The sequence below is a fragment of the Netta rufina genome (assembly GCF_964035555.1).
Source record: "Netta rufina genome assembly, chromosome: 21".
Classification (NCBI taxonomy): domain Eukaryota; kingdom Metazoa; phylum Chordata; class Aves; order Anseriformes; family Anatidae; genus Netta; species Netta rufina.
Window position 1 is genome coordinate 4578244 of NC_140145.1, and position 12511 is coordinate 4590754.

General features: G+C 49.3%; 1 protein-coding gene across 1 annotated transcript in view; it reads left to right on the forward strand.

Annotated features, from left to right (window-relative positions):
- CAMKK1 (calcium/calmodulin dependent protein kinase kinase 1) overlaps nucleotides 1–8845 on the forward strand; it is a gene marked incomplete at both ends in the record, with an annotated part of 47070 nt that extends 38225 nt beyond the window's left edge. Inside the window, 3 exons of the mRNA XM_084299983.1 lie at nucleotides 1373–1501; nucleotides 2537–2640; nucleotides 8773–8845. Of these exons, the coding sequence (XP_084156109.1) occupies nucleotides 1373–1501; nucleotides 2537–2640; nucleotides 8773–8845 (306 nt within the window). The remainder of the gene's footprint in view (nucleotides 1–1372; nucleotides 1502–2536; nucleotides 2641–8772) is intronic.
- Nucleotides 8846–12511: the final 3666 nt, after the last annotated feature.

Here is a 12511-nt window from a genome sequence, read left to right on the forward strand (position 1 = left end):
CACAAGCTGGCCACCGACCTTCAGCAGCACAGTTGCCAAACTGCTGCCATCACTGAGGGCCCTGGCTGGTGGGGTTCAACCCAGAGAGTACAGGAGAGGCTGCGTGCAGCTGCTGCCGTGCAGACAAGATGACACGCTCCCTCCATGTTCATATTCACAGACCAACCCCAAGGAGCTTCTTTGCTGTGAAGTAGCACACAGCCAAGCCACCTGGCATCAGGGCTCCAGTCTTGGCTCCACAAACAATGAGATTTTCTCAAGCAGCTGCTCCAAGCCTCCTCTTCATCTTCCTCCTCATCCCCAAGTTTCTTCCCTTCTCCTTTTCCCGTTTTCACACTCTTCTCCTCCTCCTCTCTCTCTTTCACCTTGCTTACGTGTAATAGAAAATACTCACGGGACTGCAAACATGTTGGTGTAGCTGGGCATTAGCCCCGTGTTGCTCCTCATATATAATCATTGAAAATAAACACAGCAAAAGCCAGAAGGCGATGGTAGGATTCTGTAGGGAGTTAGGCGGGGACAAATACCCTGACTGCTCTGCTGCCTGTGCTTGGAATTGCTGTTCAACATCCAAATAAATCAAGCAAATTGTTCATATGAGGAACATCGATCATACGGCTGGGCATATGGGCTTAGTGCAGAGGTTTTGCTTAAGGCTGAATGCGATGTGGTGCCTTTGAAGGGAGTTGTTAGGAGCACAATTAATGATCTTTGGAAAACACAACTTAAGCACCACAGAGAAGCTCAGTGCTGAGCCCTTGGAGAAGGTGCTGGACACCTGCATCCAACTCACATGAAGGGCACTAGGCAGTGAGTGCCGTCGGGCAGCGCTGGGGGGACAGGGAGAGCTGGTGGGGAACTTCCCTGCCTCCTTGGTGCGGGTGCGTTGAGGTCTAGGTGGTGGCCACGTTACTACTCGTGTAGGCAGGTGAGCACGGCAGCAGCATCCAGACCTGGGTGCTCCATTCTAGGCACTGCAATCCTTTTTTGTGCAGATGTATAAATGGTCCTGGTTACCCCAGGTAGGGAGCGCACACAGACGTAGTTGGAATGTGTGCACACGAGAGAGAAAGATGAAAATGTTCTGGATAGCTCCCATTTTCAAAGCATTGCAGACTTGCTGCAGAGGACGCTGGCACAGTGGCACTGGAGGTGACAACGCTGTGCTTCAGGGGGTGCTGTCTGGCCAGCACCACCTTGCAGCGATTTCCAGGGGAGCTGGGATGCATCACTCTGAGTGGAAAATGGAGCACAACCAGCAGGCAAACTGCCCCTGTCAGCAGTGCTGTGTCCTTTACCCTCTCCTTACCAACATTGTCACTCTCTGCTCTGGAGGGAAGGCTCAGAACTGTCTGTGTCCCTCTCCACTTAGGTGCATCCCTGGCTAACCAAGAGTGGGGAGGAGCCCCTGCCACTGGAAGAAGAGCACTGTACCGTGGTGGAGGTGACGGAGGAGGAGGTGAAAAACTCAGTGAAGACCATCCCGAGTTTGCCAGCTGTGGTATGTATAAACCACAACCGCTTCCTCTGTGTAAGTCTAGAGTACAATGCCTTGCTGAAGTTCTCAGCTGGTGAAGGAGTTTTGGAGGGTACACGTGTGCTACTGGCATGAGAAAAATTGAGTTTCAACTCCCTGTGAGCTTTCTGGGTCTTGGAATACTGCAGGGGCCTGACCATGTGAGCAGCCGTGTTTTCGGCCTGCCTGTCTGCTCTCTCTAGAGCTGTAGGGTCACACACCCAACGTGTCTGGAACCAGACATCCCAGAACACCAGAATTATCCCAGGTGTGGTTTGTTTCATTATCTAGAGGATTCAAGACAGCTCATTTGGAGCCTTCAAACACAGGCTCCAAACCTGGAGGTGACCTGGCCAGAGAAGCAGGGAGAAGACATCTGACGGTACGGAGCTGGCCCTTACCTGCCAGCCCTGGGCACCAGCTGTGGGTGCTTAAGGCTCTTCTGGCAGTTTGTGGGTAACCAGCTGGGGGTCTGTTCAGGGGAGCTGCCTGTGGTTAAGGTGCCTTTGTGGGGAAACCTGGAGTCCCTTGGGATAGGGAGAAAGGTGTTGAGCACAATGAGCACCCATTTTCACAGCTCTGGTGGTGCGGCATGAAGGTAACCAGCTGGGGCAGTGAAAACCCAATGAAAACCATCCTTTCCCCCTGGCAGCAGACCCTGTGTGTTGGAACACGCGGCAGCTGGCAGGACTCACCTTGCAGTGCCACCCCAGGAGAGCTCTGGTGCTGCCTCCTTCCAGGCTTGGACCATCAGGAATGTCAGGCAGCAGCAGCAGCTGCTTCGACTCTTGCCAGCAATGGTTTGTGTCCAGGGGTCTGAGCTCCCTGCTAAAGGGAATGATGTGGACACTCCCTGGAAATAACTGTTCTGTGGGTTTCTCTGGTTCGTGCCCTAGCTGTAACACTGATAAATGTCTGTTGAATTATTAAAGCAGTTGTTGTTAGACTCTTCTGAACTAATTTCAAGGGGGTGATATGTCAGTCCTGCTGCTCTCACTGCTCTGTTCTTCTTCCTCAAAGATCCTAGTGAAGGCCATGCTACGAAAACGCTCCTTCGGAAATCCGTTCGAGGTCCAGACCAGACGGGAGGAGAGGTCCATGTCTGCTCCAGGGAACTTGCTAATGTAAGTATATAAAGCCTTGCCTGGCTCTGCCACAAATGCAGGTTAAAGGTGCGTGGGAAGGATAAGGGAAGCCATTTACTAATATTTTTCCATAACATTTAAGGACAAAACATACTCCTGAATTAAATACTGAGGATAAATTCTGTTTTGAGTCCTCTACGGTTAAAATACAATGCAGTAAAACAGGCTAAAGGCCCTCTTTATAGATGCTGTTCTACCTGTGAGATGTGTTTGGCCTAAGCGCTGTGATCAAAGATCAGTTAGAAACTGGAGAACTAAAATAAGGTTAGAGTCTAGTCTGGATATGTACTGGATGGTTTAATTCTTCTGCTTTTTACAGATAATAGAAAAGGCACCAGACAAGCAGCTTGTGTTTTATAAGCTAGAAATGAGATGATGTGGTGTGTCTGGGGCCCGAGTCTGGGTGTCTGGACTGGCAGAGACACCCTGGAGATGCATGGGCAGACAGTGGAGAACACCTTCACATTGCTTCTTTCTTTGAGGAAACATGAAGTATTTTTTTCACACAGCCGGTTACGAAATGGTGGGACACATTGCAACGGGACATTGGCTATTAATGGCTGTATTGAAATTAAAAAGGGAGTAGACTGATGTTTTTTGGATTCATCAACAAGTTTTAAATGCAATGGTCCAGAAGCTCAGGAGGGGAAGGATTTTGCTGTCTTTTACTCAGTTCTTGCTCTTTCTCCATCATATTCAGAGTTAGGATTCTGGGCCACCAGTCCAATGAGCGACAGCTGGGCCGTCAGCCTCAGCTGAGACAATTATTTTTGTGTTCTCACCCTGTAGAATCTGTAAGAATCTGTTAACTGCACTTAACAAGGCTGTGTTGTCCCACAACAATTCTTTTCCACTCCAAATCATTCCAGCACCATGCCCAGCTCCCATGAGGATGTATTAAGTGCCTTGCTGTACCTTAGGCAATGCAGATCTATCTGAGTCTCTCTCCCTGGTGTGTAGGGATTTAAGGGCCCAGCTGTGTATTGAAGACTCCAGTAAAGGCTTTGCCATTATTCTCCAGGAGCAGTTAATACCAAACACCAGTTCAGTAGTTAAAGCACCACCCCATACCTTGCCTGCCGCTGTGGGGCATGTATGAAAAGCACCACATTGACAGCTCCCTTACAAGCTTAGCACAAGGGATTTGTCCTCTCTTTATTTCCTTTGGCTCATTGCCTTCCAGCATAGTTATCGCTAATTTTGACACCAGTCCCTGGCCATATCTTCACTGTCCTCCCTGGTCAGTGCATTGCATTGCTTTGAGATGAAGAAATGTTTACTAAGTTCAAAGAAAAACATGTTGTATGCCTATCCCTATCCAGGCCAGCTCTAGTTCAGAACAAGGCGGGATTTCTTCTTTTCAAACTGATGCCTGAATTGATATTCCAAGGCTGTCTGGTCTAGAAACTTGAGTCTCTTTCCAGAAGAGACTTGTTTCCTTCCACCTTCATCTGAGGTGCTTGAAAGCTGTTGGGAAAACTTAGCCCTGCCATGCTATAGCTGGTTCCTGCCTGGAGAGAGAAGGGCACTTCACCATCTGCTCCAAACAAGTAAAGTTCATTTGATCAAATGTAGCTGTGAAGCTTTTGGTTAGCTACATTATCAAGATCTAATCACTTTTAAAACTCTCTTTTGACCTTCAAGACAAGCTGTATGCCTCCATTTTGTCTTTTGTATCCTTTCTAAGGATAACAGTTCAATTCCTTTCAGCTCACACACAACTAGCGTCTTTCCCTGCCTGTACTCATTGTTTGGTTTCAGTCTCCTTGTGCAGGACAGTTCCAAAAGGCTTCTGAAAACCATATCTGATTTCCCCTGTTGTGCTGCTGTGTCAAGTGCCCTTGGTTTACCAGAACACGTCAGGTTAGGCACTGGTCTACGGTCGTGCCAGGCTGGCCTCTGCCCAGCAGGATAAATGCTTAGAGCTGCTCTGAAAAAAAAATGTTTCAAACAAGCAAAAAAAAACAACTAGTGAACACTCTGAATGTTCCAGTTCTCTGCTGCACTAACCCCTGCACCTAATTCTCAGCCTCCTGCAACCAGCACCAGTTTTTGTCAGTAACAATTGACTTTATCCTAAATTAATTCACGCACAACTGGAGCTTTGAGAGCCCATCTCCAAACCTTTCTGTTTAACCGCAAGGCCTTGGCTGGGGCTCTTCTACAAATAGTGTCGGTTATTAAATGCTACAGCAGGGATGGTTTTTTTTTAAGGAATGTGGATTATTATTTCAAACCTTGAAAAATCCTAGACTGGCTCAATCTAATTAAGGTGAATTAGATATAAATAGGTTTGTTGAACCTAGTGAAATTGATTTAAAGTGAATTGGGTCTAAATGGGAATGTTCATTGTTCGGTGATTTCTCGTGATTAGTGTTACTTCCACAGGGGCATACCCAGCTAGACGCTGAGGTCGTTCCCCATGCCATCAAGTTCTTAATTCAGAGTGGCTTGTTGTGTAGTTAAATCACCCCTACTATTCATATAAAATCTAATATCAGTGCAAATGTTACAAATAACTTATTTCAATGAGCACAGCACTGTAAGTCTGGATGGCTCTGCATTTCTAGGACCAAGCAGGAGCAGATAATATTGCTGTAGCAAGTAGGCTCTGCAGTTACTGCATGTCAGGCGCTGTTTCCACGCACATAGCAGGACAGGTTCTGAACCCCCTCTGGAGCCCTGCTGTTTCTGACCGGGACCCACACGTTTATCAGAAACACCGCACTCAGCTGGATGGCTGCAGCGTGCCAAAGCCATGCTGGATGCTACAGGTCTTTGCTATCCATCACTGGTGGGGAAGGCCAAGCAGAGGGTGCAGTTTCTCCTGGTTGCTTTGATATCACCACATTTGGCATCCTGGTTTTGTTGAACCCCACCCCGAGAAGAATGGCAGCATCACAGCCATGCTGCTCTCCTGTCCACACGGAGTCCACCCAGCTGCTTTCGGAGTTCCCAGTATCTCCACCACAGGGCTTCTCCTCCCCAGCGACACAGTCTCTAGAGAGGTGAATCAGCTCTTGTAATATTGCAGCTCCTTCCACTTACAGGTAGAAAATGACTTCTTTGTATTTCTGTGTAAGAAAAAACAAAAATAATTAGAAAATCTCTCCAATTTCACATTCAATTTATTTAATTAGGCTGCACGTGAAATTGTCTGAGCCCCACTCACTGGCACGTCAAGTGTCTTGCAGTTGTGCCCGTATTGAGAATACATTTTGCAGGAAATCCTGTGACAGCTGAGTCTGCTTTCTGGTGCTTGATGCCTACTACGTGTGTTCCTTAAAATGGATCTAGCTTTTAAGAAGATAGGAAGAAAAAGGAGCCCATTGAACGCCTCACTCTTGAGGACTCAGAGAGGAGGAAACAAACAGTAAATGCCTTGGTTGAACTTTCCTTAGTTTCTGCCTAATCTCTGCACTACCCGCGAAGCGTGTGCCAGGCTCCGTTCTTGGAAATGCTTCATGCAGAAGTTGCATGGGCAGAAGTCTCGGCAAGGAAGGTCTTCCACGTTTGTCACGGCCTTTGTTTCCTTAGAGGACACCATTAAGACATCAGGGATTTGAAATAGTTTTTAAACTATCACTGTCAGGAGAGGAAGCTTTTTCAGCTCTCCTCAGAGCTGGAGGATGCAGTGCTCTGCTGGGTGCTGTTCACAGCTGTGTTTAGCAGCACTGAAAAGCTAAAAGGCAGCTGCTGGAATGGCAGGCATAGAGACCAGGTAACCAGAAGGGAACTAAAAGGAAGGTGCCCCCTTTCAAAAACTCTTTTACAAGATCTGCCTCTCCCCCAGGAGCACCCCTGCACACCTACCGGCTGTGTGTGTGCTGCCAGCTCTGACTTAAGGGCTGGCTGGGGCTGGGTGTCCGGGCAGCACCGGGATGGGGCAGCCACCCCCAGCCCTGCCTGGCTGCAGCATCTCCCAAAAGGCACAGGGCACATCCAGGGCACTCCCAAAAGGCACGTCCATTCGTCATGCCTTACAGATCTGCAGAGCAGGGCCAGGTTCTGCCCAGTGTCTGTGGAAGGTACCTGTCGTTTATTAATTCCCCCAGTTGCAGAATACAGAGGTATTTTTTAAGCCAGCTGTTTGGTGTCCAAAGCTGAGTTCTAGGTTTCTGTTAGTGTTCGCCGTATTTCTTCTGCCTGCTCCAGATTTCTCCTAATTGAGTCAGCGCAGGCTTCACTACGTTTTATTATGCTCATTTATTGCATCTACTACCTATCAAATTAATTGTGGTGTTTTGACAGACCCAATTCACTTTCCCGTTACGGCTGCTACTGCTATTGATGAAGGGTGGTTGCATGGGTGATCAGGCTCTATTTAAAAGCCTGTCCTGCTTCCAGGCTTCCCCAAAAGGGTGAGAGAGCTGTCACTACCTATAGGGCCTTTGTGACCACATAGGGTAGGAACAAGAGAGGAGGGAAAAGTGGTTAAAATGTGGCTAACAGCTGATCCAGGTCTCAGGCCAGGAGTAACTTCTCCCAAAGCGGCACAGAGGTACCTTCATCGTGGGGGCTTTGTGCTGAGGAGGTCCTGGGGCTTGCTGACACAGGGCAGGTCAAAAACACACTGCAAAGATCCCGCTAGGCCAGCCAGGCTTTCAGCATCAGCTTTAACAAGGAAATGGCCGCAGGCTGTGTTTGAGTTTGTCAGGCGGCTCCACTTAAGACAGCCGCTGGTGCCCGGTGTCAGGCTCTGTAGTCCCCAGAAGGTTTCAGGTAGGTAACACGTGGATTCTGTCAGAACAGTCAAACCCAACCAAAAGCCACATCAGTTTTCACTCCAAGGAGACAACTGCACCTTGTGGAAGAACTGTGCCCCGCGGTGCAGGTAGGTGTTGTTGGGGTCTGACTGAGGACTGAGGCACGGGGCTTTGCTCTGGCAAAGACACCAGGAGCGTTCAGCAGTGCTGGGAGCTGGAACAGATTTGTTCCAGTGCTGCCAGTGCCCATCCTCATCTCTCCTGTGGGCTGCGAGTGAACATGACTGCTGCTCCATCCTCTGTTTCACTCCGCTTCCTAGGCTCATTAGGTGCAGAAATACAAGCTCGTTTGCCTGCTGCCATCATCTTCATGATCACTTTCTTCCTTTGTCTCATTGTTTTGCTCTCAGGGACAGATTCCTCTTAAACACATCTATATATTTGCATCCATCTTTAAGGTAATTCAGTGTTTGTGTTTCCCCTAGGTGCTGTAGAAATATGTGTCCTTCCCTCAGCCTGTGTGATTTGTGCAGTAGTGAGAGCGTTTGGCTCCATCCTTCCTTCCTGTAGGAGCAATTTTACTGCAGTAGCTGTGTGTGTGTGTGACACTAATGCTTATGTATACTTTTTATTATTGCCATTTCTTGTTCTTTGGTGTCTCCTCCTCCTTTTGGGAGGGAGGCATGACAGAAGCAGAAAACAGTTGGGTTTAAGCAGGACTGCTCAGACCCACGTACAAGGAGCAGTAATGGAAGGGTTTTGGAAAGGCTGAGGCTGAACCTTGGAGTTTGGGCTCAGGCTGAATCTGGTGGTTCAGTGGGGCTGCTCTGCAGCTTCACCCTGTGACGGCTCTGGGCTGACCAAAACCACTCATTCTGCGTGACCAGCCACCCAGCCTCAGCCAGGGCTTCTTAGAAGATCATTTTTCAGACCAGTTACATAGACCCTTCTATTAGCAGTCCATCCAATTAACTCTGATAAATAGCAAAGTAACCTCCAACGCGACCTACAGCAAACCATTTAAAAACACTGCAGATGGGGCTGTTACTCGGCCTCCCGGCAGGGAAATGCTGCACACCCTGAGTTTGGGGACAGCTCTGTCCCAGGGCTGTCAGAGGCTTTCCTTGGTTTCTTTCTTTTAGAAAACTGGCACAGGCCTATCCAGGGGAGTGTAAAGCTCTGTCCCCAGGGCATAAGTGCAAAGCCCTGTAGCGCTGCAGTGCATCAAGCTGGAGTATCGCTGAGCTGGTTGCACGGTACCAGCACACCAGGCTGGCTCATTGCTATTCCCTCCTAGTATTAATGCTGAGCCGGGTGGAAAAAACACAGCCAGCTTCATTTTTTATTTTTATTTTTTCCAGTGATGCATGCCTCTAACCTCTCTGTTTCTGTGCTGTTCATGTAGAAAACAAGGGAGCAGAGAAGGAGGCAGGGACCCGGAGCTGCCTGACGTGTGTGAAGATGAAGCGACGTCCTGAAGCCGCGTGGCGCCGCAGGCTGCTCGCTCCCGTGCTGCTGCTGTTGTGCCCATCACGGTGTTGTCTAGCACGCATCCGCCCTCATCGCCAAGTCCGGGGCCTGCAAAGCAAAAAACAAACCTGACCAACCAACCTAGCAAAGCCAACAGGAGGAAAAGAGCAGCAATAAAGAAAAGAGTGGATCCTGGGGTAGCTCAGCTGGCAGAGGGCTGGCTCGGCCTCGTGGGCAGCTGCATTCCTCCCGCGAGGTGTCCGTGCGCTCCTCCATGTGTGCCTTGCTCTCCACTTGTGCTTCACGTGTCAGCTTTGTAGATGGGTGTCTTGACGAATGAATGTGGTTTTATTTGTAACGCAACAAACCAAACGTTGTCCCTGGGGTTGTTCGCCCTGGAGACCTTTTTCTTGCTTTTTTTGCATTCTCTATTTCAAAGATCAGGAAAAAAAAATGACAGCGATGTCAGGTCTTATATCAGAGGGCGACTGTTGTAGTTAATGCACAGGTAAAGCACTTGTGTATGCCAGGACATGGTCCTGCTCCTCTTGGAGTTAGTGGCAGAATATCTGTTGACAGCAGTTGAACGAAGATGAGATCTTCCTTTTGGAGTTTGCACTGTCGATCTCTCTGCCTTTCTTTTTTTTCTCCCTTTCCTCCTTTCTTTTTTCCTTCCCCTTTCATCCCTTAATTTTTGCACGGTGTCAATCCTGACAACACTGATCGCTTCGTTCAGGGCAGCACTGTAAAGGATGAGAACTAATGTGATGCTCCCTGGAACGTGCAAGGAGCCTCTGGATGCTGCAGAGATCTGGAGCACCGGGATGTGCTTTTACACATAAAGGCTTCGAGCGCTGGGGACATCTGCTGATGAAATGGCTCTTCCCAAAGAGCCGCGAGGTCGCTCCATCAGCTGCAGCCAGGCCTGTGCGTGTGCATGCACTGAATGCTGAAAAGTGGCAGGTTTGGCGTTCATGTCATTTAGGGGTGAATTCCTTTCTCACTCATCTCCTAGCTCCTTTAAAATTGCATACCTGATGCTTTTAAACTGATTTCCTGATAAACGGCCCACACTGGGAGAGCTCTCTAGGATGGAAAACGTTGGTGGAGGGTTTTTAGACGAAGGGAAGCTACAGAACGCAAATGAGATCAATTCAAAACTTGGTCTTATTTCTTAAGGCTTTAATTTTTAATTTTATTTTAGGACTGATTGTTATGCACGTGCTGATGCTGCTGTTTTATCCATAGTTTGCTTCTAACCTTGGGATTAGAAGCTTCATCTCTACATTTTGACAACAGGTGAGAGATGGCACTCAAAGGGCAAATGCAGTCACTGCAGTGGCTGCTGACTATACAGACTGTGCATAATCAGGAATTTCACTCTTGCACTCCAAGAGTAAAAGCCAGTGACATCCATCCATCAATGGACACGTCAATATTTTTCCTGGAGCTTTAGAGGGTCTGAACGTGCCCTGGAAAGCCAATGGGACTGAATCCTTCTTGTACTTAAAGGACACGATTAAATTTGGTTCCTGCATAATCATCTTACAGACCTTTTTTTTAGGTGAACTGTGAGGGCTTGGGACTTTTAGTTCCCTATTTTTTTGTGCCAGGGGATACGTGTACAAGGATTAGCAGTGTATAGCAGTTGTCCCATTCTGTTTGCTGTAAGTCTGTTTCCCAACATCGTTGCAGCTGAGCTTTGCTCCCAGTGCCTTCTGCTTGCCGTCCCCAGCCTGCCACCTCCCCACGCTCCCCTCGGCTCGTCCCCAGCAGCCTCGCAGTGCCAGCAGGGAGCCCAGGAGCAGTCACCAGCCTGGGCTCTGCCCCACGTCCTGCCTGTAAATATCAGCCAAGCCCCGCGGTTTGGGAAGTAGCGTTGTAGGTAAGGCATTTCATCAAGGAGACCTTCAATTTTAAAATCAAGCAGCAGGATTAGATCCTGTAGGTGTTGCTGCTCTGGGGCTGGATTCATCGCATCCAGGCACTAAATGAAGCCTGGACGTGCACCTCTGCATGCTCCTACGCTCGGCATCCTCCGGGGGCTGTGGCTCTGCTCCCGCTGAGCGCCGCACGACGTCCCCACGCATCGGAGCGCTTGAGCACGTGCTTGAGCCACGTTGGCTCCTAACGAAGATTTAAGCACCTGGGGAGAGGGAAGGAAGACGGGGATGGAGCCTCGGCAGGTCTGAGAGGGCACCGGGGGCTCTGAAATGCAGGAGGGACGAGTCAGGACAGCCTGAGCTGCCTTCGTGGAGGGGACACTCTGTGCTTGCAGTGGGTGTGTGTGCACAGCAGGACCACGCTGCTTGTTTCTGCGGGCTGCAGAGAAATGGGATCTCTAACCAGGTCCCTGGGGACTGGCCCCAGAGGCAGGAGCACGGCCCCAGGAGCAAAGGGAGTTCTCAACATGAAGCTGCTGAGGTTTAAGAAATACTTCGGTGCTGCTCAAAGAGCTCCAAGGCTGCAAATGTGGTTTTATTTATTGTTTTTAACAGACAGTAAGAATAATTCGGGAAGGGGGAGAGCTTTGCTGACCCAGCTGGTTGTTGGGGTTACTCAAAAAATGCCCACGGGGTGCGGTAATGGGGTGAGGCTGCAGGAGGCTGTTCTCAGCCTCGGTGAGACCAACCAAGCCATCCATTACAGTTTGGCTGTGTCCTGTTCTGGCGGTAACTAGAGCACTGCTTTAGTTTTGGAGGGTGATGGGGGAGAACGGGTGTGTTTCTGTGATTATCATTGCCCTTTTTGGTGAAAGAAATCCTTTGGGAGGCGTTCCCACAGGAAACGAAATGAATTAACCAGCTGAGCTTTTGTCAGACCCTTGCTTCTCCAGCAAATCTGCCAGCCGTGGGGGTTTTGTACCTGCAGAAGGCTCATTGCAGGCGGCAGGCTGAGAGCTGCACAGGGCAGACAGGAGCAGCAGCGCCAGCAGCAAGAGAAACGCTTGGCTGTGTTCAAAGGCTTGGGTTGGCTTCTGCGAAGATATTTTCTTCGCTGAAGTTAAATTCTTGCTCATTTATATGGGTGTAGGGCGGCTGGGAGCAGCGCTGGTCCTGCTGTGAGGAGAGGAAGAGACTAAAGAGAGAATTCACTTCACACTCACATCTCTGGCAGGCCGGCCCCTCTGTTCACTTCAGGACGTTGTTCCCATTAGCTGGGTGCCCGAATATTTGAATATGGGTGTCTGAATGTTTCAGTATGGGTGTCTGAACATCTGTCTGGGTTCTCTGTGAGCAAGGGATAGGATTCGGCATGGCAGGGCTCCTGTGAGCAGTGTGAGGAGCTGTGAAGAGCTGCTGGAGGCACTCGCTGATGCTTTAAAAAAGCAAACAGTCCTTTTGTTCCTCTCCAAATCCAACGTTTGTGCTGTGCCCATGAGACCCAGCTCCTGACTGCTCTGAGCAGCTGGGTTGTGCAAAGGGCTCCTCTTCCCGAGGGCACACTCGGCCCCGGGCAGCATTGCTGGGCCCGCATGGAGACACTGCGAGGGAGATTTCTCTTCTGGAGCTGTTGCACATCTTTGTGATCTCTGTTTTAAGAATCCCGTTTGAATACCTGCTGTGTGAAGGAATGCTGCAGCGTGTCTCTAACGTTTTGGGCAAGAATACGTCACTGTCAATACCACATTTGCTTGATGAGCTTCTCCGCTGTTTAACGACACACTGTGGCGG